Source organism: Neolamprologus multifasciatus, chromosome 6 (assembly GCF_963576455.1).
Source record: "Neolamprologus multifasciatus chromosome 6, fNeoMul1.2, whole genome shotgun sequence".
Taxonomy (NCBI): domain Eukaryota; kingdom Metazoa; phylum Chordata; class Actinopteri; order Cichliformes; family Cichlidae; genus Neolamprologus; species Neolamprologus multifasciatus.
This window is the reverse complement of record NC_140444.1, coordinates 22506040-22533548: the sequence shown is the minus strand read 5'-3', so window position 1 is coordinate 22533548 and position 27509 is coordinate 22506040. Positions and strand designations below refer to the sequence as shown.

The 27509-nt window shown below is 39.4% G+C and overlaps 2 protein-coding genes across 7 annotated transcripts; one reads left to right on the top strand and one right to left on the bottom strand.

Moving 5' to 3' along the window:
- Positions 1-491: 491 nt before the first annotated feature.
- primpol (primase and polymerase (DNA-directed)) lies at positions 492-6598 on the top strand. Of its 3 annotated transcripts, none has more exons than XM_085162373.1 (14): positions 492-701; positions 2104-2295; positions 2377-2471; positions 2573-2711; positions 3514-3661; positions 3745-3826; positions 3920-4029; positions 4138-4300; positions 4389-4486; positions 4651-4737; positions 4943-5051; positions 5135-5211; positions 5308-5354; positions 5430-6598. In XM_085162373.1, the coding sequence occupies exons 2-14, from the start codon at positions 2122-2124 to the stop codon at positions 5664-5666; spliced, it is 1566 nt and encodes a 521-aa protein (XP_085018499.1). In that variant the 5' UTR covers positions 492-701; positions 2104-2121; the 3' UTR covers positions 5667-6598. The 3 variants fall into 3 exon arrangements, with proteins under 3 accessions (XP_085018499.1, XP_085018497.1, XP_085018498.1); XM_085162371.1 differs by having other exon boundaries at positions 493-701; positions 2011-2295; XM_085162372.1 differs by lacking the exon at positions 492-701 and adding an exon at positions 723-1312 and having other exon boundaries at positions 2011-2295.
- On the bottom strand, positions 6121-26699 carry acsl1a (acyl-CoA synthetase long chain family member 1a). Of its 4 annotated transcripts, none has more exons than XM_085162370.1 (21): positions 26560-26699; positions 14845-15057; positions 14281-14395; positions 14135-14199; positions 13940-14041; positions 13213-13312; positions 12908-13083; positions 12258-12290; positions 11981-12032; positions 11796-11869; positions 11009-11086; positions 10494-10628; positions 10257-10391; positions 9929-10024; positions 9770-9842; positions 9590-9678; positions 8459-8575; positions 8227-8370; positions 8020-8121; positions 7841-7912; positions 6121-7376 (listed from the first exon to the last, which is right to left on the bottom strand). In XM_085162370.1, the coding sequence occupies exons 2-21, from the start codon at positions 15037-15039 to the stop codon at positions 7236-7238; spliced, it is 2094 nt and encodes a 697-aa protein (XP_085018496.1). In that variant the 5' UTR covers positions 15040-15057; positions 26560-26699; the 3' UTR covers positions 6121-7235. The 4 variants fall into 4 exon arrangements, with proteins under 4 accessions (XP_085018496.1, XP_085018495.1, XP_085018494.1 ...); XM_085162369.1 differs by lacking the exon at positions 26560-26699 and adding an exon at positions 18190-19166; XM_085162368.1 differs by lacking the exons at positions 11009-11086; positions 26560-26699 and adding exons at positions 11137-11214; positions 15255-15491.
- Between the last annotated feature and the right edge of the window lie 810 nt (positions 26700-27509).

Genomic DNA, 27509 nt, shown 5'->3' with positions numbered 1-27509 from the left:
TCCAATTGCTTTCGGTCCCTTTAAAAAATGGTGGCACATGTTAAGTAGGACAAATAAATAAATAAATATATATACATATATATATATTACTAGTTATGCCACACATTTGTGACGACTGGCAGTGAGTCTTTCACGTAACTGTGGATGACTTTTAGCCGACTGTCTTTCTTTAGTTTGAATTCAGCCACATTGTTGGGTTTATATGATTTCTTGATTCCACGTGACTGAGTGGCTGTCCTCAGTTTTCCAAAACATGTGGTGAATCACAGTTAAAAGATGATTTTGGCAGATGGGAGGAAATTATGTAAGACAAAAATAATAATAAATACCTTTACATTATGTTTGAAATGCTGTAATATAGTTCAAATCAAGACTTTTATTTTGTTAAAACGCGGTTTTAATCAAGGAAGTGTAAATCCTGTGCTGTTGGTGTTTACGGTACTGACAGTACTTAATATTAAGGGCTTTTGTATATATAAACACTTCAGACTAAAAAAAAAGAACTGTTGAGGTCAGAAAAACTGCTGTTTTCTGGCTGCCAACAGCTGTTTCCGGTCTTGTAACCGGAAACAGTCTCAATTCCGGTTCCCGACGCGCCAAAAACGAAAAACAAGACGTGATGTTCCGCACGTCTGTATACATCTGTAGTAACCACTCATCTTGACCGAGTGACGAGAGACTAGGTGGACATAAACATAACGGTAAAACAATTTAATTAACTCCTTAAACCTTAGTGACCTTTAGCATTATCTCACTTCAAAGTTAATGCGAGCTAACTTACAGTTACATTAGCTCTGTTTCACTGTTGTTCACTTAGACCGTCTAGTGAACAGTCTGTGCCTGTGTACAAATAGGTAGTACAGTAGATAGATTATAGTGGCTGAAGAAGTATTTACGAGTACTTTACTGAGAAAATACAACATTACATGTAAAAAAAAAAAAAAAAAAAGAACAGAAAACTTGACATTTCAGAAACAGATTTTTGACTTTTTAGACTAAAATGACTCACATATCATGCAGATGTGTATCAGGATATAACTGTTATTACTGTGTAATATATTTGCCCATTTTTACATACTGCGAAGGCTCAGCTGCCAGATATGAAGAAAAGTACACAAGCTGGTCACAGTTAGATCTGAAACACATCCCATTTGGATGTCATGAATATTATAATAAATATAAAAAAGCTATTTTATGTTTTTTCCATGGACACACACCCTTTCACTTGGGTGCTGTCCATGTGGATGCAATCTGAGTGTTCCAGGTCTTTATTGAATTATAAGGATAATCAGATAAAAGCAGCACAAAAAAGGTCAGAGCCTGATAACAGTTAAAAAATAAAAAATTGAAGGCATACAGTGGCAGAAGGTGTCTAATCTGACTTTGTCTTATGTCTTCAGCAGATGTTTTTTTGAGGATGTTTTAAATTGTAATTGATCTGGAAATTACTGAGCAGAGAGAACGAGTCAAAACCGATACTCGTGTTTTCAAATTTGTACTTCAGTACAGTAACTGAATATGTGGACTGTGTCTCATCTTTACTTACTGTTACTGTTACTTACTTGGCTGCTTTACTTGGCAGGTTTGAAAGCTCCATTCCAGATGTTGTTCTTCTTTTCATGCTTGAATTTTACAGTTAAAATTATTGTCATTTCTTTTAAAAACTCATGGATAAAATGTGAATTTACCTGCAACATGTTGTATAACATACATTAATACATTAAAGTCTGAGCCTGCTAGTGTAACTGTTGCTTCTCATTTTCATACAGATGTGGTTAATGCAATCACTTTGTCACTTGTCCTATTCCTGTGGGAGACACAGAAACCCTTTTGGGGCTGCATGAGGACGGCATAAAGGACATAAAACTTAAGCAAATCACACTACCTGCTGTGGTGACGCCTTGTAGCTTGTCAGCTTTTATATACCCAGCATGGAGTTGCAGTTTATAAGTTCACAGGGTATAGGTTACAGTATTCTTAAACTGTATCTAATCAATATGCCATATGTAGTTTTTATTTCAGGTTGAAGAATGACAGGATAACTAAAGATCACTGAGTGAAACTGTCCTTGAGTGAGATTAACACAGAATTTGCTAATTGGAGGTTAATACGGACTTGAAGATGAGTAAGTGGGGGGATCGACTGAAGAAAGTTGAAGAGCTCGCTCAGTCGTTCCAGAAAAATCCTCTGACCACACCTTACAAGCCTAGACTGTGGCCCTGCCAGCCTTCGTCTGTTTGGAAACTCTTCCCTCGTCAATCCATGGCTATCAGCTTCGCTCAGAGCTGCAAAGAGGTACACAAGATCTTCTACTTTAATGTTTCCATACTGTATGTGGAGGGAATGTTGCTGAATTTTGTGCCTTTCATTCTCAAGGCTGTGCATGTTTTTGCACTTGAAAAAGAAAAGGAGTCCATGGGTCAAAGGATTTACCTGGTTAGCAGTTACAGTGAGCTGTGGTTTTACTACAGGTAATATTAATATATATCAGTTACTACTCGCTTCAGATGCAGCTCCTTTTGTGTTCAGTAAAAAAATGATGTTCAGCTGTTGATTTTCTGTATTTTTACAGGACTTTCACCCAGTCTTTGATGCACTGTTATGAGGTGATACCAGAGGGAGCTGTCTGTAAGCTCTACTTGGACTTGGAGTTCCACAAACCTTCAAACAAAGGATCTGATGGGAAAACTATGGTGTCTTTGCTTATCCAGGTGGGGTCCATTTTTCTGTTTCACTACTTCCTGTTCAAAGGAGTTTAATAAAGCAGCTTGATTCACACACTTTTAGACATAAATTATGAATGGATTTAGATAGACTGTAGTATTTTCATAGTGAGCCTTGAAATGACTGCTGTTGTTGTCAACTGGAAATATATAGAAATAAAACTTATTTGAAATTCTTGAAGTAGTAGTTTATTTTACCGCTAATAATGAAATGTAATAATGAAAATGAACCTGTGAAAAGACATGGTTATAACTTGCTTCTGGACCCTGACGACTGACTAGTGAGAAACATTTATACAGCACAAAGTCCACAAAAGGTGGGGCCCTGCGTATAATGTGAATAAAAACAGAATGCAAAGATTTGCAAATCTCTTTGACCCACATTTTATTCACAGTTGAGCAGAGAAAAACTATGAAGTGCCTAAACTAAGAAAATGTACAATTTTAAGAAAAATAATAGCTCATTTTGTATTTGATGGCAACATGTCTTAAAAAAGTGGGGCAAGGCATCCCATCTTCTTTTAAACAACAGTCTGCAAATGCCTGGGAACTGAAAAGACTAGCTGCTGGACTTCTGGGAGATAAATTTTGTCCCATTGAAAAAGGTCTGGACTGCACCTAGACTCTACTATGAAGCCATGCTGCTTTAATAGATGCAGTATGTGATTTAGCATCATTCAGCATCCATCTAATTCAAACTGAGCTAATGTTTTCCATGAATAGTAAAAGTTCTCGTCTAAACATTTGATATGTTTATATGTTTACCCCTCTCTGCTTTGTGTGGTGACAGTACGTCTGTGACAAGTTATTGGAAGTTTATGGGATTGAATGCTCTGCGAAAAATGTCCTCAATCTCGACTCCAGCACTGAGGAGAAATTTAGCAGACATCTCATCTTCTGTCTCCAACAAGCAGCTTTCAAAGACAACATTCATGTTGGTATGTTCAGCCCTACATGGAAAACATCAGCCTGTTAATACCTGCTTAATAATCATATATTCCATCTGATTGGGGTTTTGTAGGAAGGTTCATCCATGCAATTCTTCAGCCTGTCCTGAACAAACCCAAAAATGGAAGCCACCTTGATAATGGAGTGGAAACACGGTTTGTTCTCCCAGACCTGTAAAAACGGCATGTTTTTATTTCTATGTGCTCAGTGTTTAAGGTTAATATATTGCACTTATTCGCCCTGAGTAGAACTCAAGCAGCGAGTCCAGAGATGAAGAGGCGTAAAGAGGAAGGGGGAGACCTCAGATTCCTCCAGGTGAAAAACAAAGATGGTCGAGACTCTCTCTTTGTGGATCTTGGTAAGGGAAATCAGATTTTTAAAAATTATTATGTCCTTTTTTATGTGTAAAGATATGCATTTACACAATTTCCCTTCACATATCGTGGATTTTTATTTCAACACACAGGTGTCTACACAAAGAACAGAAATTTCCGCCTGTACAAGTCGTCTAAAGCGGGGAAGAATGCTGCGTTCACTGTGGCAGAAGATAACCAGTGTATTGCCAAACCTGAGAAGGGAACTTCTTTGGAGGAAAGCATTTTCTTGGCCTCCTTAGTGTGTAACGTGAGGTACATTGGGCACAAACAGCTCAGATTCCTGTGTGCTGTGATCTTTTTTTAAAAAGTGCCACACATAATCTCTCCTCCCGTGTATCAGCTTCACAGGTCAGAGGATTCTTACATGGGATATCCCAGAATCAAGTGAGCCCAAAATCTCCCCCTTTAAGTCCCAACAAGGGTCGGATTCAGACTCAGGTAATGCTGAAGCGAGAGTTTTTCTTAATCTTCTGCATATACATATGTGAAGTATTCCTGCATGTAGTCAGTTTATGGCATAAATGTTATTGTTGGTTTCACCTCAAAAACCTCAGTGTGAAATGATTTGATTCGTAAAACTTTTTCCCGTATATTACCGACAGGTGCACTTTCTGGCTTCCTGTCATCCCCTCACCAAGAAGTGGACAACTTTGTATTAACAGTGGTTAGAAAGGATGGGATACAAGGAAGTAAGTATTATGCTGTGAAAACATTTGCTCGTGAAATATTTCAGTCTGTAGAGTTTATCTGCCCTAAAATTGTGGTTTTCTAACGTGACATCCAGCCGAGTGAAACATTTAGATATTACTGTTTTTTTTTCTGCCTGAAAAGAAAAGTGTGGCAGTTCACATCGATCGTCCTACCTGACTTTTATGATCTCATAAATTTCGACAGGCTTAAGACGATGGAACTACTTCGCCGCAGAGCAACTTCTCGTTTATGACATCGCCAAATACCGCTGGTGTGAAAACGTGGGGCGGTTTCACAAAAGCAACAACATCATGTGAGTGCAGTTTGTTTCCTTCATCTTCTGAAGATTGTCGAGTGTTCTTCCACTTTCTGATTTGGCTCTGTCACCCTCTGCAGGATCGTTGTGGATCTGAAAGAGGAAGTGTGGTACCAGAAGTGCCACGATCCTGAATGCAGGAACTTCAGGTCCTCGAGTATGTCACGATCCGAAAGAGCTGCCATACTGACTTGTATAAATAATTCAAGGAAACATGACCCAACTGTGAGGTAACATCATGTCCCTGTTACAGGTTACCCACTGCCACAAGAGATCTGTATCAGCTACGTCTTGACGCTGGTTAGTTCATTTATTTTAACAGCATTTTAGCTTTAACGTGCATCAGTCGGTAATCACGTCTTCTGTTTCTTACAGGATGAGGAGGACCAGGTGTACCTCATGGACGATGCTGGCAACATTGAAAGCAGCCAGGAACATAAACCCATGGGCCCACAGAGCACAACTCACACAGAGGAGGAGAAATCTGATGTGTGGGGAGATGAACGGGATGATTGGGACTATTTGGAGAGTCTAGACAATTTTGAACAGAAGAGTGAAGAGATCTCAGACCAGCTCCTGCTCAGTTGTATGGCAGATTTTGATTCCCAGTAGAGCATGAGATTTGTGTTCTTTTGCAGTATTGCATAAAAGACGCTGGCAGCACTTTAAACGTTGTGAAAACATGTAATAAATACTTTATTTCACGTGCCGTGGAGACGCCCCTGGTTTGTACATAGCTGCAGGTGTTTGTGCTTCTGCTCAAGTGGAGATCCTTGACTGCCTGCTCAAGTTTAAACTGAACATGAACTGTAACACAGCACAGCTGCTGCTCTGCTGCATTCAAAGGAGCCAGCTGAGATGGTTTGGGTATGTGATCAGATCAGCACCGCAGACCACACTAGATTAAATTTTTGACCAAGTCTCTGTTTGAGGTAATCTTCTCCACCATCTCCAGGCTGCCTTCACTGCTCCTGCTAATTTTATAAACACGCCCTGGAAGTACCTGGAGAGAACCCACACAAATACCACACCGAATGGCAGCATGGAGGACCTTCTTGCTATGAGGTGACAGTGCTAACAACTGCACGACCATATTGTGTTTATTTGGTACATTTGACAGATACACTTTCCATTATAGCACAAAACTGGACCTTTCTCCCTGTTTGAGATCACAAGTCATTAAAAAAAACAACTAAACAGTACAGCTTGTGCTGTTAAGAGGTCTTTGACACGATTGGATGTACATCATGATCATACATCAGTCAGAAAACCAGCATTCACAAAAAACAAACAAACTTTTTTTCAAATGGCTGAAATGAAGACTGCTCATTTTGCAAAGGACATGGAAACGGTTTGAATAAATTGAGGTCTTAAAAATCAACATAAAAATCACTGTTACTATTTTTACCCCAAATACTTGCAGAATATACAAACGATGGTTGTGCAGCTTCATTCCTCAGCCTTTGGCAATGCAATGTCAGGCATTTAGAAAGCAACAGTGAATATGTTACATGCAACATTTAAAAATAACACCAAAAACAAAAGCCCAAAATCTGTGAACCAACATAATTTTCAGTAGGCTGTTAACCAAGTCCTTCAGCCGGCAGCACTGAGAAACACGGGAATGCAGGGAAGCTACAGAGTATCTGGCATGGTACCCTGTACACAAATTTTCCAGCAGATACACTATTTACAAAAAGATGATATTAAATATCCTCTTAAATAGATAACCAAAGCATGAAATGTCATGGCATATAAATAGTTAATATCTGTCACTGTTGTAGAAGTATTTTCAAAGATTTTCTCTTGTTGCTCTCACGAATAAAACTAGCAGCACCTTTCTGACCGTGAAGTTGTCATACATAAAAGCAGAAGTCAAACTTCCTCTGTGCCATTTTAACCCTTATTCTTGGATAAACTACACAAGAAACTTGATGCGGGTTCTGCGGATCTCTTTGCCAGTTAGCCAGTGTTAGCTGGGATAATGGATCTGTGTGATTATTGATCAAAGTGGGGATAAAATGCACTTTTAAAATTCATTATCCAATTATCCTGAAAGCTTTTTCCCCATATAACTGTTAAGATTGTCACTTGCAGAGAAAGTGAGACGGATTCCCTCAGCACACGGTTTGGTTCTGGCTGTCTCTGAACGGCTTCCCTATAATACGCCTTGAACTTGGCTTACATCTTAATTTTGGCATAGAGTTCATCAATCTGTTCTCTGAAGTGGCTCCGAAGCTCAGCCCTCTTGGCTTTCAGGGTTGGAGTCAGCAGACCGTTCTGGATAGAGAACATCTCGGGATGTAACACAATGTCCCTCACCTGCAGAGGGGAAAAAAGATAAATGACAGAGCAAACATTTACTTAAGTATTGCTGCAAATAATTTTTAAGGATGCATATATTGCAAAATTCTGGGTCTCTGAAGTGTAAATCTTGCACTGAAACCAGAAAGAGACTTACTCATGCTTTTTCATGTAAAAAAACAAAAACAAAACAAACATACATTCATGTATGGTCCTCTGCGGAAATTATTTTAATTATTAAATACTAAATAACTGCACAATATATTCAAAGCACAGATGAGAGATTAGCACCGTCACAGTGACACGTTTGGATCTTTCAAAATAAAACCGAAGTGATTGTGCACCATTAATTTCCTGGCAATATTTTCCTTGAGTGGAAAAACTAAAATTATTTTCAAATGTACTTCAGTAGACATTCAGTTCAAATGAAGTCTGTTTGTTTGAAGCACTGGCTGCGCTTGAAGTTAGACAAGACCAGTCACCTGTTCAAAAGACTTGAGTCCTGTTTCTTTGCCCAAATTCAAGATGTCCTCCAGAATTGCCTTCTTCACATCCTAAAAGCAAAGGAAAAAAAAAAAAAAAAAAAAAAAGGTCAGAAGATGTTACACAGGCATACAGAGTGAGAGTTCATGTTCAGATTGCTGATAGTAATAAATCGGACCTTGTTGTCACACAGCTCAGAGTAAGAGCCTTCAAACCCTTTTTTCTTGGCCCAAATAGGTAAGAAGTCAGGATCGGGCACCACTATCCCCACCAGGCATGCCTTTAAAACACAACATGGACCAGATGAGAATCAAATGCTTCAAACAGACTATTTGTGTAGATTAAAAAAAAAGAAACAAACAAAAGTCAGAGACTTAAGCGTTACCTGTAAGCTGTCACCATGAACAAACACCTGGGCCACGGGGTCGCTGCGAACATAGATGGTTTCAATTTTCTCCGGGGCGATGTACTCTCCCTGTGCCAGCTTAAAAATGTGTTTCTTTCTGTCAATAACCTTCAGAGTGCCATTCTGCAGGGAACCACAAGAGCAGTGTAAGTTTAGGTTTATGCACAGTGATCATCACCATTCACATCACCACTCAGCCCGTTTTACTCACAGGAAGCCATTTCCCAATGTCACCAGTGTGCAGCCATCCATCCTTATCAATAGCCTCAGCTGTTCTGTCAGGATCTTTCAGGTATCCCTGGAATACATTTGGTCCTTTGACGCACACCTACAACAACCGAGATTATAAATAAGAAGCTGTTTGGTTTGTTGTTCTTGTTTTTATTTTGTTTTTTTATCAACCCCGCTACATTTTGTTTTTACAAATAGTTTCTCGCTCACGTCCCCGTTTGAAGCCAACATTGATTTCAAATGTTAAAGGACAGCCTCTCCTTTAAAGGGTTTCCTTTTGTTGTATCTAAGGCAAGCTTCTAATTATGTGGTAGAATATTGAATTAAAAATTTATGAGGATAATGTAAACCTCAGGACACTGAGGCTAGTTTCAAAATAATACAATTTCCATGTTAGTTTTATAGAAGAAATGTGTCACTTAAATACACATTGTGGTTCTTTAATATGTTTATAATAGTTTTGCATTTAAATTCTGTGTCATGTTTTTGTTTCTTTTTCTTTTTTTAAAAAAAATCTGGATCCTGTTGCACAAAGTTCATGTTATTAAAACAATAAATTCAGTTTTGGCCCCTAGAAATCTGCTCACAGCCATGTACCAAGAAAAAAAAGACGAGCTTCAGCTGTCAGACAGGTGGGCTCACATTTGACTTTAGCAAAACAAGTGCAAGTCATCACCCCTCCACCACCGTGCTGACACCTGGTATGAAGAGTTTGTGCTGATATCCTGTGTGTGGCTTTGCCCAAACATGAAGCTGTGCATTGTGAGCAAACAGTTTGTTCTCACGACTTGTTCAGATGCAACTTTGCAAACCCGACATGTTCTTTTTAAAGGAAAGGAGAAGAGGCTTGGTCTTGGCAACCCTTCTAAAACAAGCCTGTTCAGTCTTTTTTTTTTTTTTTTTTTTTTTAAATTATGCTGTGTGTCACAGAGGGGCTCACACCCTTCTGATGATCAGTTAACCAAGTGCATTTGTATATCACCACCTGGCTGCTCTTAATTCCTGTAGAAGCAGTAAGCAGTACTTTTTTCTACAGGGATGTATAGTTGTGTGAAAACTGACTGTAAGTCTCCGTAATGGCCGTATGCATTCGACGAATCCTATTCCTCACCTCTCCCTCTCCATTGGCTGCCAGATAATTCATTTCTGCCACATCCACCAGTTTAATAGCATTGCAGGGCAGAGGAGGCCCAACGTGACCTGATGACAGAGCAGTCATAGTGTCGTTTCATTCTTACAAGCATCACTGTGTCTACAAATTGCAAAATTTAGTGAAAGTTTTATATTTTACCTGCTGACCAGTCCCCAGGCATCGACATGGTACAGCCAGCTGTGCATTCAGTCTGTCCGTAACCTTCATAAAACTGTGGAAAACGTTTACGTTATTAATGATATTCATAAACATAGTATTTAAAAAATTACAGATGAGATGACTGTGAATGTGGCTCACCTGACAGCCGAGAGCAGCTCTCAGGAAAGTCAGGATGGTCGGGGATACCGGGGCTGCTCCTGTAATCATGAGTCTCACGCGGCCGCCGAGGCTCGCCTACAGTGCAAAACAAACATGAAAGCTTCAAAATGTCAACTCAAAACTAATTTATTATGCATCACAAAAACCGCTGCAGATTCATTTAACAAAATAATTGTGACAAAAAGGTCAAATGTATGGACATGTTTATCCATTTTGTGTCTTTGTTCCTCTTTAGTGTACGTGCGCTTTGAAAGATTGTTAGGCGGCACGTAGCGTCCCCAAGTGCTTTTAAGTGTTTCGTGTTTACCTGCACTTTCTTGAAGATGAGTTTGTCCCACATGCTGTCTTTCCGGACCACTCCATTTTTAAGCTCCGCCTCTTTCCTTCTGAAGGCAAAATCAAGCAGCCATCTTTTCAGTGGCGTGTTGGCTTGACCAAAAACCTGCAGAGCAATGAAAAATATCCAAATCGTGTTTCATGCAAAGCAGCAGACCAGAGAAACGGCACTTCTGACCACAAAAGCACATAAACAGCATAAACTGACCTTGTCAAACATGCGGTTGAGGAGGCGGGGGACAACCGGGAAAACTGTTGGCTGGAGTGTTTTCAGATCATCCATCAAGAGTCGAATGTCCCCTTGGAAGTAGCCGATTCGAGCCCCGTGGACGAGTACGACACACTGGTGGAGGGGAAAAGATGCTGCTCATTCCAACTTTGACAAATTAAAAATGATATTTTGACCACACGAGGGCACTAATGCTGCATTTAAACACACTAAGGCAGGGGTGTCACATGTAAGGCACAAGGACCAGAATCGGTCTGCCAAAGACTCTAATCTGACCTACTGGACAACTGGAAAACATGAAGGAGTGCATAAATTTTAAACCTTTAACTATATAAATCACACTGCTGATGAAACTCACAAAAACACATGTATCAAATACTATACACTACGCATCTCATGTCTCACAAACATTATATTAGCAGTCCTTCTCTGCTGACTCCTAAATATTACCTCCACTAATAAATTCATTGTGCATCTTAAGGTAAGCAACATACCTCCACAACCCTCTCAAACATGTGAGCTAGAGGGAGATAGGATACGTGAATGTCATTGGCGTTCAGCATGCAGTTTACCTGCAGAGGGACACACAAAACACATGCAGGTGAAGCACTCTGTACTTTACCTCCACTACACGCTCAAACATATGGGCCAAAGGCAGGAAGGAGATGAGCACATCTTTACTTGTGGGCTTCAATGTTTCCTAGATGACGGACGACACCACACAGGACGGGACAGATGAGGGAGCAAGACAGACGGACAGAGGAAAATACAAAGAGGAATCAAGGAGAGGCAACAGGGGCCAGACAGGGATATTAGAGCCATGAGTCAGCTTCATGTTTTTTTCCATCTGACGTAGATCTTATGAGAACAAAAGAAAATGTTTGATTGAACTGTGCCGAATCAGCTTCTACAAAGATGGATGAAGATTTTGGCTTTTTTATTACATTTAGCAAATAAATTCAATGACATGGTTTGTTTTTCTATAGTCTACCTTCACATTTGTTATAGAACAGCTTGTGTACTTCAAAACGCCATTTAGCTTAATTAAGAACTGAGACTTTATGCTTCTTTTCTTTATCAGGTGTTGCCTTTCTGCCTCATCCTTGATGTTCATTTATTGCATCTTTAAAGGAGTACATGAAAAAAGAGGATACATGATTTCTTACAGTCTGATGACAACCTGAAGGCGACCCAGAGCCTCTGTGTTATTATTGTTTGGAAAGGTTTCAGTGAGATCAACCAATTGAAAATATTAGAGTGCCGGTGGGTGGGTTTGTTTACCTTGGTCAATTTAATGAAAGCGCCAGTGTTGCAGATTACGTTTTCATGAGAAATCATTGCACCTTTTGGGTATCCTGAAAGTAAAGTTTAAGCAAAACAAACACAATAAAAAACAATTATGATGATATATAACATAAAACCATAACATTTCTGTAATCTTAACGCAATAACAACCCCGTACTCACCTGTTGTTCCAGAGGTAAAGCAGATAAGAGCCTGGTCCTTTGGTTTGGGAGGCTGTAATCACAGAGCAACACTGATACACGAACGTCTATTACATTTCAAATACTTTTTTTTTTTTAAAGATGGAGACCAGTTGATCAAGCAAATTCATTGAAGTTTCACCAATGACTCTCACTGGAGTAATTTAGTCAAAAAGAAGAGCCTTTAAAAAAACAAAAAAAACAAAAAACCTCGTGTCGTCAGTAGATCAGATAAAGATGGCGTGCTGTTCCTACTCACCACTGGTTGCTTGAGGTTAGCTTTACCCAAGGCCTGGAAACAAAAATGTACAAAAATTAGTACATCTGCAGGAAGTCCTGATAAGGGTCTGATTTCTACTTAGCTCGAACACAGCTGGATGGTTTCAAAAACACAAACAGAAACAGGCTGAAATATTCGAACCAGAGTCGCCTTCGCAGTCATTTTTACATGCATGCAACAAAATTACAATTCGATTCAACAGTGTCTTGATGCATGCTTAATCATCCTGGTAAGGCATTACTCAGTCTCAGCTGACTGCAGGTTTCTTCAACCTTATAAACAGTACATTTGCATAATGACTGAAAATAGCACCACTGGTGAACAATCGGCTGTGAGGTCAGTTTCTTGATCAATAATATGAAAATGGTCATAAGAATTAATCAAAGAGCATCATGCCATTATACCAATGTACTGTTTATAAGGTTGAAGAAACCTGCAGTCAGCTGGGACTGAAGAAGTCCCTTGGATGAGTAACGAAATGTTTCTCCCAGTGACAATCTACCTCAAGATGAAAAGAATCAACTTTTCTATTATGCAGACATAACACAGAAGATGACACAATTTGCTCTGCACATCAAGAATGAACATTTGTGAAACTCAAAAATGACAAATGCGATTCTTATTCTCACCTCTAGCTCCTTTAAACTGAGGATCTCAATGCCGTTCTCCTTTGCGCGGGTCACCAGGTCGCTGTCAAACGCCTCGATGAGAATAATCATCTTCACCGCTCGTGCTTTTCCGCTGATACAATCCAGAATCATCCGGGCCTTTTCAGGGACATCACAGATCACCGTTGAGATGTCGGCTGTGAAACAGACGGCGCCAAGCAAACCATTAATTTAATCTTCCATCGTCACGGCCCTTGATTTATAAAGCACTCTGACAGTGCTGCAGGCGATATGTGGTTAGTGTGAGATGGCGCCCTTTTTTATACCTCTATCAATAATGTAGTCAATGGCTTCAGAGCCGAGTGTGTCATACAGCGGGACAGCCACCAAGGTGTACGTGTAACAGGCGAGCTCTGTAATGGTCCACTGCACAAAAACAGTATCATTAATTTGAGTTCAGCCATGGAAAAAAAGGAAAAAGAACAATAAACAACTTGGTAATGCTACAAGAATCATTTATGTCACAGAGATCTTAATGGAAAAAGTGTAAAATGTTCAATATCTGATACACTTTTTGACTAACAATATAACAGCTTCAAACAGCATTTATGTCAGATGGATGAATTAGTCATTACCTAACTCTTTCTACCAGGTCTCCCATCAGAAGTGTGCAGTGTGTCTACACTAAACCAGACACTTTGCTAGGATCACCTGTTCAGCTGCTCATTAATGTAAATCAGCAAATTACAGGGTAGCAACCTGCTTTTATGCCTACAGACATGGTCAAGATGGCCTACTCAAGTTCAACATGAGCATCATGACTCTGAGCTTGAAATGGTTGTTAGTACCAGACGGGCTGATCTCAGTATTTCAGAAACTGCTGATCTACTATGAAATTACCAAACAAATATCTCCTTAGTTAAAGAGGAGTGTCCGCTGAGTATATATATTTACCCTTTTAATCTGCCCTTGTAACGCAGGAATGCAGTTAGCTTGTGGTTAGTGATAACAGAAACACCGTAGAATAACATGAGAAGATGACGTAAGTTTTACCTCTGGCCTGTTCTGAGAGAAGATGCCGATGAATTTGTCTCCTGTGTGAGAGTGTCCTCTATGAAGGAGGGCGGAGCCGATGCATTCTCCTCTATCTATTACCTGTGCAAAAAATAAAATAAAATCCAGTTTATAAAATAAATTCCCACTTTGATGGTTGAAAAATTCCACACTGGCTCGTGGTGCCCATCTAACCTCTTTATAAGTCTGCCATTCATATGCCTGGTTTGGTTTCCTCGATCCTAGACAAGGTCCATTATCTGCAAAAGAAAGAAACGTTTATCCAACATCAGCGTCTTTGGGGATTTCTCACATTTAGCAAGTACAAGAGAGACACTGACTTGATACTCTGAGCCCTCGTAGGAACACCTCGTATAACGTGCGTGCATCGTCGTAGTAGTGTGTCAGGTAAGAGCCGTCTTCGCAAAACACCGATCTTCTCGCACGCTCACCACCCTGCAAGGAAACAGAGTTCATTAACTAATAATTAGCAAACTCGCCATGATCCCTTAACACGTTTATCTACTCATGAGCTCCAATGCAAAGACTGGGCTACAAGTGACAACACTGTGCACCCTGAAATAATAAAACAACATTCAATAAGGCCCCCTTCATCAGCAGCGCCAACAGTGACTGTGTGAAAAACATTTTAGTACTTTTAATGTAACAGGAAGTGATAAAGTCATGGCTTGTAACTCCTAAAACTGACACTAACGCCAGCTGTGATTGAGTTTGTGGAGAAAATCCATTAACATTTCCAGTGAATGAAGTCAACTGTTCAGTGCTTTTTCCCCAGCGTCACTGTATAAGGAATCAAACCTCGGAAATTCCACTAACAAATATGACCGTAAAACCGAAACCTAAATCCAGAGAGTTTAACTGGAGGAAAAAAAGAGATCACTCACTGGTAACTCCACTGACTGCAGTCCAAGATCACAGGGTGGTTTGAGGGCTTTTGGCCGGGTGGCAAACCAGTAGGTGGTGATGGCCGCGAAGGCACCCATACCCATGAGGGCGTTGGTGGGAAAGCCTCGGATGTACTGCCGAAAGTCATCCAGCTCGGGAATCCGCAGCTGTCTCAGGACCTCCTGAGCCTGCATGGTCGTTTTGCAGTGAACCTGCAGAAAAACAGAAAACAAACAAGTTCATTGTTCTCAAGTTTTAGTTTTAATTTAGCTCAGACTTGTGTGGAGAAGTGAAATATTCAGCACATAATATGACTGTAATAGGAACTTTTTCCATTTAGTGAAATTCTGTAAAGAGCCTGAAGCTACTTGATGCTGGCAACTCAAACTGAACAGTTTCATGGCCTCACTTTTCTCACATCACGTTCGAAACACAGCCCCTGGTTTTTGTGGTTTGTTTTAGCTGTAAAGAAATCTGCCATCTGTCCCTCAGACACGTTAGTGCTGCTGCTGCTTTTCCAACCTACACCACCCTGCCATCCACCTGTAGGCTCCAGGGTAATATTTATCATCCCTCATCATGCAACATGTTTAAAGGGCCAGACTCCAACTATTTTCTGAGGCTATAAGGCAGGGGTGGGCAATTCCAGGCCCCGAGGGCCTGTGTCCTGCAGGTTTTAGATCTCACCTTGGGTCAACACACCTGAATCACATGATTAGTTCATTACCAGGCCTCTGGAGAACTTCAAGACATGTTGAGGAGCTAATTTAGCCATTTAAATCAGCTGTGTTGGTTCAAGGACACATCTAAAACCTGCAGGGACACCGGCCCTCGGGACCTGGAATTGCCCACCCCTGCTATAAGGAATCAAACAAACCAGGCTAAATCGTTGTTTTAAAAATACATTCTGACCTTTACATTACAACAGGAACACATACAGAACTGCACACTATAAAACTAAAGCATCAGCTTAAAAAACAGGCATGATTTACCCTATAAACCTTCTGTTTGCTACACATGACCTACACATGAATCCCGACCCAGCCTAGTGATCTCAGGTTTGACATTAATATTTGCTGTAAAACTGCTGTAACACGATCCCAAAAGCCAAATGTTTTTAAAAGGACTATATCACGTATACAGCTTTCAATTTTCTCTGACACAAACACCTATTTCTGGCAAACTGACACGATAACACAAAAACGTACTGCGCAAAATAAAAGCTTCAATAAACTAAGAGTGAATCATCCGAGGCTCACCGCAGAGATGGAGCAGCAGCACAGCTCAGTGATTCAGTAATGAACCAACTCTTCACTGCAACTGTGTTTTTTCTTCTTCTTCTGTGGTTTAAAAATCTGAGTACCAGACTTACAATGAGTCAAACGTTGGATGTAAATGTGAATATTTCTTTCAGTGAATGTGAATACTGAAGACTGGAAAATGAAAATAATTAAGTTTGTGTTTAAAACATCAAGATTTATATATATATATAAAAAAAAAAAAATCATAAAAAAAAAAATCAAAAATCATAATCACGTTTGTTGAAATGCTGTAAATATCAGCTCCTGGGAATTATGGTTGATAAGCGCTTGAAAAAGCATACTGGCTGGGTTAGCAGAAAAATCAACAAATCCACTCATACAATGAGGAGGGTTAGCTATCTTGCACTTTAAACCAGTTTCCTTAATGATTAATAGTTTCATTTATCCCTATCTTTCCTTTTGTAATGTAGTTTGAGCAAGTACGTTTCCTGCTGCTCTCTGCAGAACTCTTACAGAAGTGTTTTGTTAGGACTGCATCGTGTTCAGAGTCATATATCGCATCTGTTCCTTTATTTGGAAGCTTAAGATTTCTGCTATTTATGACGTCAATATCCATCTAGTATGTGCCTTTATTTATAAGTTATGTTCTAGCAAAGGAAATCTCCCTAAGCAGACTCACTTTAATGTGACCTCACAGGTACATGATTATTCAGCTTTATTTCCTAACTTCCTCACTTGCAGAGGTCATTTTCTACGGTTCTTCTCCTTCATTTAAAAACATCTCAGTAATCTGACCTTCATTTTATGTAGTCAGATCATTTATTGTGTGCAAATGTTGTGTTTTTCCAAAACAATGATATTTTTTCATATATGAAATAGATGGCAGCTTCAAGGTCAACTTTATCCCCTGCTGCACTGTGTTATTTGTTATCTTTGTCTTTTAAATTGTGCAGGTGAATAAAATAAAATTGAAGACTTTTTTTTTTTTTTTTAAATTAACAACTGAGCTTTTTTAAATCCATTCAAATCGCTAAAGAATGAATGAAACATACTTGCACATTTGCCTGTTTTTTTTTTTAACTGATGTTGTTAATAGAAGAAAAAGAAGAGGATGTGCTATCCCATTCAACAGCTGTGCACTTGACAACAAGGACATTGGAAATAAAAATGACGACACATTTTCTGATCACAAACCTCAGTGGAAATATAACAAGATGGGCGACCGCAGATGCTGAACAAAAGGAAGAGAAGCTTTCTGCTTTGGATGGTTTAGAAATGAGCTCACTGGGCTGGGCTCGCTCTTCACTCTCATGGACATATGGCTCTATTCTAATAAAATATTCATACAACAGTAAAGTGAGTCACAAGTAGGCTGAATGCCTGATTTTTAATGACATGTTAAATGAAATATGAGAAGCTCGAAGAAGGAAAAAACTATTTAAATTCACTAAAATAGTCAACTAGATTTTTTTTTAATTATTACGAGTTAATATGGAAGCAGCACATTAAATAATCATTTAGACCTACAACTTTTCATGCTGCCTTCTGTGCAGCTCACATTTTTTAATCAGCCTGGGCGGCTGGAAGCACATGAACTGTGTTTAACTCTTTTGACCTCTGTGAGGTAAAGAGGCGAGCAGCAACAACAATTGACTTTTCACCTACTTCTATTATTATCAACAAACCTGTGACAAATGGAACCACTGCCAACTGGCACAAAGTTCTGCAGTGACGCTGTCTTATAATTGTGGATTCAATTCAATTTATATATACACATGTTAAATGACAAATAACTACTATAAACTGAACTGAGAATTTTTATATTGAAGAACAAACCACAAAGTAAAGGCTACATTCATTACAAGTGTTCGGATCTGTTTATCCTCTCGGAAGGAAAAAAAAGGTTCTGAAATCATAAACGTTAGATTAAACTGTATTTTTAAACACTATAAAAGAGAAGCAGCAATAACATCTCTTTCAAATCACCTCAAGGACAACCTTAAGTGCAGCTAAGTACATTTTCACAAATCTAAGCACTGATTATTGACAGGCAGAAATAAAAAAATCAATCTCTTTACTCACTGCTCACAGCGTGTGTCTGAAGAAAGGTCGAGACCGTGGCCACAGTGGATATTTGAAAGGCCCTGTGCTGCTGCAGTTGCTATTAGAAGGACTCAGACTGACCTCTAATAGACCTCTGAAATTCTCACAACTATGAATAGCAGAAACACGCCCCTTTCAAACAGAAACACACACACACGACACACCACACAAGTCACTCACTGAGGTACTGTTTAGCTAACGGGCTAACTCAAACTCATTGCCGATTTCTTTACTGATGTGAGCTTTTTGTGTTTGTGAACACAGGTGTGCATTTGTCTGTTTGTAAAAGTAGCTTAAAAGTAATCTTAGAAAAAGCTCAGAACAAACTGAAAGCTGATCTGAGTGATTCAAGCATTTTTACTTATGTTTATTCAAGAGTGAATCACCAGTATCTTATCACACATTGTCTTTATCTACACAAACGGAGTGTTAAGTTCTTCTGTTGCTGAGCAGCCAATCTAATGAAGCTGTGGAACAAAGGGGTACATACTGATTATATGTCATGCTGTGTATTCTGTGTGATAGATATGTTTACAGACCTGATATAGCAGAGATGTCGACACCAACATACACTCGTCTCAGAATGTACAAAGTCACCAAATAATGTGTGCAAACCATATGTGCAGAGTCCTTCGTGTCTAAGATGAATAAAATAACATTTCCAAATAATGATGGCTAACTAAGACGAGTTCATTTGTGAGTCTGGACATTTAGTGTATTACACAGTTTCTACATGGATTTAAAGTCCTCCGGCTCTAGCAAATCAATAAGTGGACTGAGTCGAATAAGTGTGATAAGTTGTGGCTATAGTGAACAAAGTGAATGCAGATTTTTGTGAAAAGTAAAGGAAGCACGCAGGCTAAAATGTAGACATGCAAGGAGTCAAGAAAACTCAGTGTGGATATGAATAATTTTAAGAGTTCAACCCATTTTTAATTTTTAAGAATGATACTGAATACAGAATATCACATTTAAATCACCGATATTCGGTGATTTAAATGTGATATTCTGATATATCGGCTAATATTTTTCTTTCTTTGGGACACACGGAACGTAAATAGATTTTGTTTACGTTTCTTACATTTTTAGTTATTTTTTTAACTCTAGTGATCCAAACAAACAGGAAATTTCAGTGCGCCCTCTGATGGACAAACTGAAAAATAACATGGTTGAAGAGTGTTTCTTCCATATTTTTATTTATATCATGTTTCAAAACATTCACAGGACACTGTTTTTACACCTGTTTTTCTGGACCTGTTGGTCATAAGTAAAGTAAACATTTAAAAATAGGACCTCATTAGCATAAGTTGGGTTCACACCGATAAACAACTAGTTCAAAATCTCTGGACTCCTTAATGAGCAACAGAGAAAAAAAGTCCCAAAAAATGACTAAATGTAACTCATGCACATGTTTCGCTTACTACTAACCCCTTTATTAAATTACAGTGTTTATGCCACGCTGATCTTCATCAGGTACAAAGGCAATGTCATTGTATCCACTCCTCTATTTACAGATCACACTGATGCGAAAATCCTACACTAGTCTACCATACAAGACAGCTTGCAGGGATCCAAATGACCTAATAAATTAAGAATGCGTTTATAAAATCATTTAACATTTTAAAATACAAACCTAAGGAATTTGGAGATTTGATTGTGTTTTGTGTTGTGTTAATATTGTAAAAATATTGTTTTGTAAGCGGAAACAAACCTGATTTTGTTTTAATTGGTTTTATATAGAAATAACTTAACAATCTTGGTCCAATAATTTATTATTTGCATTAGTAAACCACACGCTGCACAGACCGAGTGACATCTTCACACATCTTATTTTGCGAGTGTTCATTACAGACCTACTCTGAGAGTACATGTGTCTGTTTGATGGCCAGCAGTGGCACATGACACTGGTGTCATGCTTTGCTAAGAGTTGTCAGAGGCAAAAGGTACCACTACACCCACCACCACCACCCCCACTAACCATACTTGGCCTGGGAGGATGAGGAGCCAATGGCAGAGCCAGCTCGGCAGTCACCCCACAAACATAAGGCACTGGGAAAAAAAAGAGGTGGAGGGGCAGTGGGTTCATTTGACACATAACAGAACATGAAGATAAGTTGGCAACAGCCTCAAGCTTGCAGGCAGGTTACAGCTGTTTGGTATAAGAGACACTCTTACCACAGTCAGGAAGCTACAAAAAAAGCACATAGCTGGTCAGTCATACTTGAATTCTTCTGAAATGCTTTGGTTCCTCTTAGAGGAATGATGCAAGACATCTGAAACCTTAAAGCAGTGTGATACTGAGCTACTTAGTCAGTTGTTGAGCATCAGATAAACCTGTTTAATCTCATTATTACTAATAGGGGTTAAACATTAAGCTTTTAAACACAAAACATAATCCCATTTTAACAAGTCAGCTGCTTTCTCTCAGCTTTACATGAACTGGGTAGTATACAGTATAGCTAAAACAGTAAGTGTCTTTTTTAAGTAAATTAAATAAAGTGTGTTGTGTTATGGCAGTACTAAAATAAACGTTTAAATTTCTTTTGTTGAAACCAAGCTTCACAGGTGAGCGGTGGAACTAACTGAGAAACCAAGGACGCTGCACGCTCATATGGCAGGGACTTGTTAATCCCAAAGTCGCCACTCCCTAAAGCATACCGCTTATTGTCTATTTTACTCAAAATAGGACCACAACACACATAACCTGCCATTAGAAAGAATGCAGGTTTGAAGCACTTCCACACTGGCTTCCCTTTTCAGACCCGAATGCGGTCAATAGTAGGTCCAGCTGAGAAATAAAAAAGCATCAGTTAGTGTCTGGCAGTGAAGCACTGCTTCTGCTGTGTGAGAACACATGGTTTTGACAGTAGCTAAAACCATTTTCACACATGCACGCTGACCCTGATGGAGTTGCATGTGACAACACAAAAGTCCATACAGGCGAACATTAAACGGTTTTAACCTGCTAGCTCCTTGGTGCAAAGTCTGCGTAGTGTCAGGTTACAATGGTCTGAGAAGAGTGGATCATAAGCCGATCTCTTAGGGCATCTTCTGCATCTTGCCCATTTTATGGTCTTCTAAAAAGGACTTTGTGTTTAACTGAGATATGTAACAGTACAATTCTTTTCTGATATACCAAGATAAAGAAACTAGCATGGTATTTCAGTAAATCATCACCGTGCACATCTATAAATCAGTGCCTGCTCCACTTCATCATTGTTGGTCTGTTAAAGACTTTCCTCTTTAAATTGCTCACTAAAGCGCACACTTTTGTACTCCGAGACACGATATCATAACTTCTTCAGAATGAGACCAGGCTTAATGCAACATATGTTGAAACTTGACAACAGCTTTCTCACTGGTGAGAGGAAACACACCAAAACCTCACTGGTAATTCAACAGTTTAAAAATAAAGCACAGCACAGCGCCTCGGAAGTGATTAAAAGAAAAAAAAAAAAAAGGAGTCAATACATTCTTATGGATGTAATGAGATATCCTTGCATACAGTATAAATTCACAAGGGCATTCACACACCCCATAAAGGCAACTGACAAACCAGTTTTTCCTGATTAGTGTTGCAGACGAGGGACACTCTGAAAGGCGCACAGGAAGAGAAGACCTCCACCCATTTTTATGTGATCAACGTGGCAGACCAACTGACATGACCAGCATTACACTGAGAGACATCCCAGCACAGCTACAGGAGGCCTACTTTATGAGGCTTCACTATAGTGTCTCTCATGTGCTGCGATCCTCTGGCTGACTGTGACTTTTAACCCCGGTTTTCGGACACATGGCCCGACCTTGCACAAGACAACCAGACTAAAGATTGCAGGTCATAACCTCCTTGATGAAACCACATACTCCAAGTCACATGGTCACACAGCGGAGAAATGTAGAGGGGAAAAGAGAGGGTGGAGGACGAGCTCGCTTAAGTAGGACAAAGGTCACACAACTCTTAACAACTCCCGACACACCATTGGGGCAAAGCAAATGAAAGAAAAACAACCTGACATAGTGCTTTCACAGTGAAACATTACATTATAAAACCCCAAAAACATCATTATGCTTTAATTTGCATCATTATCCTTACATCGCTAAGATTTGCTGACAACCTGAAGTTTAGCAAGCACTATTTACACTGTAAATAGTTGTGCTTGCCAACATGTGCTAATTAACACAGATCACATGGAGGGCTGGAAATGTCAGTGGATTTGTGGCAAACTTGAATCCACTTAAAAGGATTTTAAGTGGATTTCCTGGAGCTAAAAGGAAAAAAAAAAAAAAAGGGGATCCTCCAAGATCCTCTTGATTCCTCCTTGTTCCTCCTTTTCATGCATGGAAACAGTGTTACTTTAATTGAAAGGAAGGTTGTGTATGGGAAATGAATTACTGCTGTACCATGTGTGAAACAAAAAAATAAAATAATAAATAATAATAATAATAATAATTTTGGATAATCTTTTCCAAGAATGTAACTACTATTTTGTTTTATAAGCAATCTGCCACAAAAGCAGCACGCCAGAGCTGACTGTTGTGTAAACATCATCCAGCTCAGCCCTTTCATCTTGCTATCACCAAAGCAGACAGAAAGGCTGATACTGGTACTGTCGAAAGACTAAAGGCCACATGGTAAACCACGCTGTGCCACATCCTGGGTTTGCTTTAATGAAAGCTCCTCCTCTACTTGAGTACTAAAACCGCCCACACGACTGCATCTTTATGGTAACTGTTCATGTGACCGCCCTGCATGACCGTAACAACATTACCTAGTGTTTCAAAAATTGGGTTTAAAATGGGAGGAAAACAGCAGGCGGCATTCCAGAGATTCCTGTTAGAGGAAGTTTGCATAAAAACGCCTTCAGATGCAAGCACATATCAGAGCTGCTCTCCAAAAAGTGATGTACACCAACAACTGACTGCTAAGCACTCAATTATGATTCACTTTCACCTAATTTTCTTTCTTATAAAAGAGGCTGGAACTTATTCATAATACTCAAGTATCCAACTACCGGCTACCAGCTGTCCATGACTTCTAGTCTGAGAGATTTTTTTCCTTTGAGGGGAAATGACAGAAACAGTCCAGCTTTTGAGTGGAAAACCTGCTGTTTTTCTCATATCTGCAGTTAATTCTAAACACACAAATGCTTCACATTTCAACAAGCTGTTAAAACCTGCTTGATTTGTCTAATATGCATGAAAGTGAGTCTGCTCAACAATCTTATGTTTAATTTGATATCTGGAACATGCATGTTGTCCTCCAGCATAAGTAGGCAAGATATAAAGTATCTGCTGGCAAATGAAAGAGCTACAATTGAATGTAGAGTAAATGATGGCCATCTGCATCTCAAAGGGGCAGCAATCACAGGCCAGTCAGAATAGCTGTGGAGAAAGAAATTGAGATGCACTGACTGACCAGCCAGGAACCAGAATTACAGTTTCCACTGTTCTTAACGTGGATTGGTGACTGGCTGGTCATGCATGCATTACTCACACATGGCAGCACAGGCAAATAGTCCCACGCAAACTCTTCACTCGTGTTGGACATGAGTGAAGACGTAATGGTCACTAAAGTAAGCTGCAAACAACAGAAAAGAGGGAAAAGGTTGATGATCTGTTATCTGGTAACAATATAAAAATACAGAAAAATTATGTAAGTACCAGACATTTATTTTTATAAATAAATCAGCTGCACTTGTTAGCTGTGGTAAAATATGTCAGGTAAAGGTGGGTGTACAGCAACTCATGTTCATTCATTATTTGTAACTTTTTCCAGGGGCAGGGCACTTTACTTTCAGTTTTGAGAGAAAAGTATATAACTTACAGAAGCCTGTCACGTTTAAATAAGTCTTTATCACAAAAAATCCTAAATACACAAAAATCACTATGGGCAAGTCACACTAGGTCAGGGGTCGGCAACCTGCGGCTCTTTAGTCCTTATACTGCGGCTCCGGGTGGTTTGGGAAAATAAATTAGAAATATTTAGCTGAAGTGCATTTTATTTGTGTTTAGTTCTTTTTTTAACTTGTAGTTCTAAAGTGGAAGATTATTGTGATATTGAAATATAAAAATACAATTATATTTTATTATTTCTTCATCGCTCAAAATAAGCGTCACACTCGTGGAAGCCGGTATACCCGCCAAAATGCCGTGCATTTTTCGAGACTAATGACCCCAGGTAGGCCAGTTATGGATCTTCGGATCCACATTATGTCAGCAGCTATTCTCCACCGCACCGTGAACTTTGTTAAAAACAAACACCGCTCACGCCTCACAGATGACAGCTTACAGTCCTGCATAAAGATGAAAGTGACTTCGTACAGCCCAGATTTGCAGATGCTGTGCGCAGAGGTTTGGGACCATAAGTCTTATTGTAAACATATCACGGCAGACCCGACGATGTTTCCATGAACAAGCTTTTCAGCATCTCTTTACTGACCACTTTTCACACACGGTTGCTGACGCATACAGCCGGCTGTAGCTTTTCAGCTCACAGCCCGACAACACAACAGCAGAGAGAGCACAGACTTTAAAGCGGCAAGGCGTGATTGCGGGTGCCGCTCAGGTGCGTCCGACTCCCCTGCAGCGGACACATATGCACACACATTAACCAGGTAAAATACATATTTAGGCAGAATTTTGCAAATATGTATTTATTTATTTTTTAGCAGCATAGTGCTTTATTTCCAATTACTTTTTAAAAGTCAGGTCAAAGCTCCAAAAGCCCAAAGGCGATATAAGGGTGGAGGCTCACAACAGTTTTTGTTTGCTACATGGATCTTTTTAGTTCAGCTGGGTGTCTTTCCTTTTGTTATATTTCTTTAAGAATTCAAAATGTGTTAATTACATAAATAAAATGTAATTTTCTCTGTAGCACTTCATGGATTTCATAAGCAACACACTTTAGTTGCTCTGTGGATTCTTTTAAAAAGCAGTTAAAAACTTTTCTGTTCAAACAAGCCTTTTGTTGATCTACGTATTTTATATTCTTTACATTCTTTACATTTGATCTTTTACATTGTGTATAATGTCTATTGATTGTATTGTTTATTTTAATATTTGTGTACAGCACTTTGTGACTGCCTGTCTGTGAAAAGCGCTTAATAAATAAACTTTACTTACTTACTTTAGTTGTTCACACAAAGCATAAAGGTAAAAAAACAAACAAACAATATATACAGTGTTATCTTCATTTTAGATGTCAAAAAGTATTTGCGGCTCCCAGTGTTTTCTTTTGCGTGGGAACCGGGTCCAAGTGGCTCTTTGGGTGTAAAAGGTTGCAGACCCCTGCACTAGGTGAATAATCAGAAATTGGAATAGGCCAAGAAAACTACAATGGTGGATCTCTGATGAGAACGTCGTGTCACTATGATATGCTCCACTGGTCACTGGTAAGGACATGGAAAGTTCCTGGAATATCTGCCTGTTGCTTAGCACATCATCCTTAAAACAGCAACTTGGTCTTGCACAGTTACACACTGTGGTCAGAAAGCAGAAACAAAACTTTTAAACTCTCAATCCGCGTTTTCAGATTCATTCTCAAAGTTTACAACTTTCCAAAAGCGGAAAAAAGAAACAGTTCAAGTTCACGGCGGTGGCTTCACTAAAAGCCATGTTCTCATTTTAAACAAAATAGATGTCGCCAACATTTTGACATTGAGTGGAAATTGGAGGAAACAGCAGCACGCGCTACTACTATCCGGTGTGGACCACTTTGGTCACTCATTCTCACACACACACACACACACGCACGCACGCACACACACCACGGGCGGAGTTATGAATGATTTGGCGGGATGCCACCACAGTAGATAACAGTTACATTGTTACTCCTTGTCCACTTCTTATCTTTATTTAACAATGACGTGCGCGTGTAGCTCACACCGACTACCAGCAGTGATGTTAGTAATAAAGAAATAATACATATGAAATAAAAAGTTGTTTTTGAAAAAAAAAGAAAAAAGAAAAAGGATTATCATCAGAGGCGTTGGTGACTGTTTCATCCCTGTTGCTACGTGTCCCTGTCTGTTTTCTTTTCAGAGGGCTGGTCCGTTCAGCCTACACGCGGGTTTGTCGCTGATAAACAGACCCACAAACATCAAAAATGAACAGCTCGTTCTGATCGCGCACTAAATATCACACTGCTCATCGTCAGATTAGCGGAAACGAAGATATAATGCGGAGAAAAGACATAAAACGAGGCTGGGGTCTGGTCTATTTAAAGCAACAATAGGAGCAGCCCTTTCGGTGGCTTCATCCTCCTCTAACTTTTGCACACGGGCCTCGGTAGGGGAGCTCAGAGCTACGCTGCCTTTTTTCGGTTTTTAAGAGTCAAATGTTGGCACTAACCTGTTTGCAGAAGCAGACTTTAACGCGTTTCTTGAGGAAGCAGCGGCAGCAGCGGCGGGCGGCAGTGGCGGTTTACACTTTGTTCAGCTGGTGCAGCTACCAGCCAATCAGAGGCGGCTTCACGTGTTGCTTTCGTAAAGTCTGAGAGGCGTTCGGTCATTGGTCAGTTAGTTGTGACGGTCGATAGAGCGTTTCACATCCATGTGAATGAAATCAGGTACATCCGAACCGAGTAATTAACGAATACTAGCTAATTTTTAGACACCCTTACTTTTTTTAATTGCTACTCAGGAGAATAGTGTTTAGAGGTTTAGTGAATGACTGCAGTGAGACTATTTGAAGTTATTTCCACCCCCAACTTAAAATATACAGTCAGTCCTTTAGGGAGTTCATTTGATTAAAGAATAGACTAAACATCTGAAGGCACCTTAAATGAAAAGTTCCAATTCAACAATGTAAAAAATACTCTATCACAAGCTTTTCAAAGAAGTTATGTGAACACCTGTTAACAACTACTACCTGACAACCAGACAATCAAGCACCAGCCAGAAATCCCCACTTGAATCTTAAACAGGGTACTTTGAACATTTATCATGTGTTTGTCATTAGTCAAATATGTAAGTCTTCTTATTCTATCTGCTGCCTTTCCTCCTTTTCCATCTTCAACATCGTTTTCCAATATATCCACTGTCCCACTGCACATGCCACTAGTGGAATACATAAAATATACTTACATACACAATTTGAACACATAAAGTTACAATCACAATTATCTTAGTTTTGTATTTTCTAATTAATTTTTATGTCATTTTGACTTTTTGTTTTTTAATTCAGTGTAGTTTCAGTTAGCTTCCAGGGCTTATCTTCTTATTTTGGTTTAACTTTTGTTGTTTGAAAATGTTGAGTTTTTATTCAATTCTGTGTTGGTTTTAGTATTTTTAATGATTACT

Coding starts and splice junctions, on each gene's coding strand:
- primpol (XM_085162373.1), top strand. CDS start 2,122: ATGAGTAAGTGGGGGGATCGACTGAAGAAAGTTGAAGAGCTCGCTCAG. Junction 2,472..2,572: donor GAGCTGTGGTTTTACTACAG/GTAATATTAATA, acceptor GTATTTTTACAG/GACTTTCACCCAGTCTTTGA. Junction 3,662..3,744: donor CAAAGACAACATTCATGTTG/GTATGTTCAGCC, acceptor GGGGTTTTGTAG/GAAGGTTCATCCATGCAATT.
- acsl1a (XM_085162368.1), bottom strand. CDS start 15,416: ATGATAAATATTACCCTGGAGCCTACAGGTGGATGGCAGGGTGGTGTA. Junction 12,291..12,907: donor TCAGTTTAAAGGAGCTAGAG/GTGAGAATAAGA, acceptor TTTTGTTTCCAG/GCCTTGGGTAAAGCTAACCT. Junction 8,122..8,226: donor TTCATGGTGACAGCTTACAG/GTAACGCTTAAG, acceptor TGTGTTTTAAAG/GCATGCCTGGTGGGGATAGT.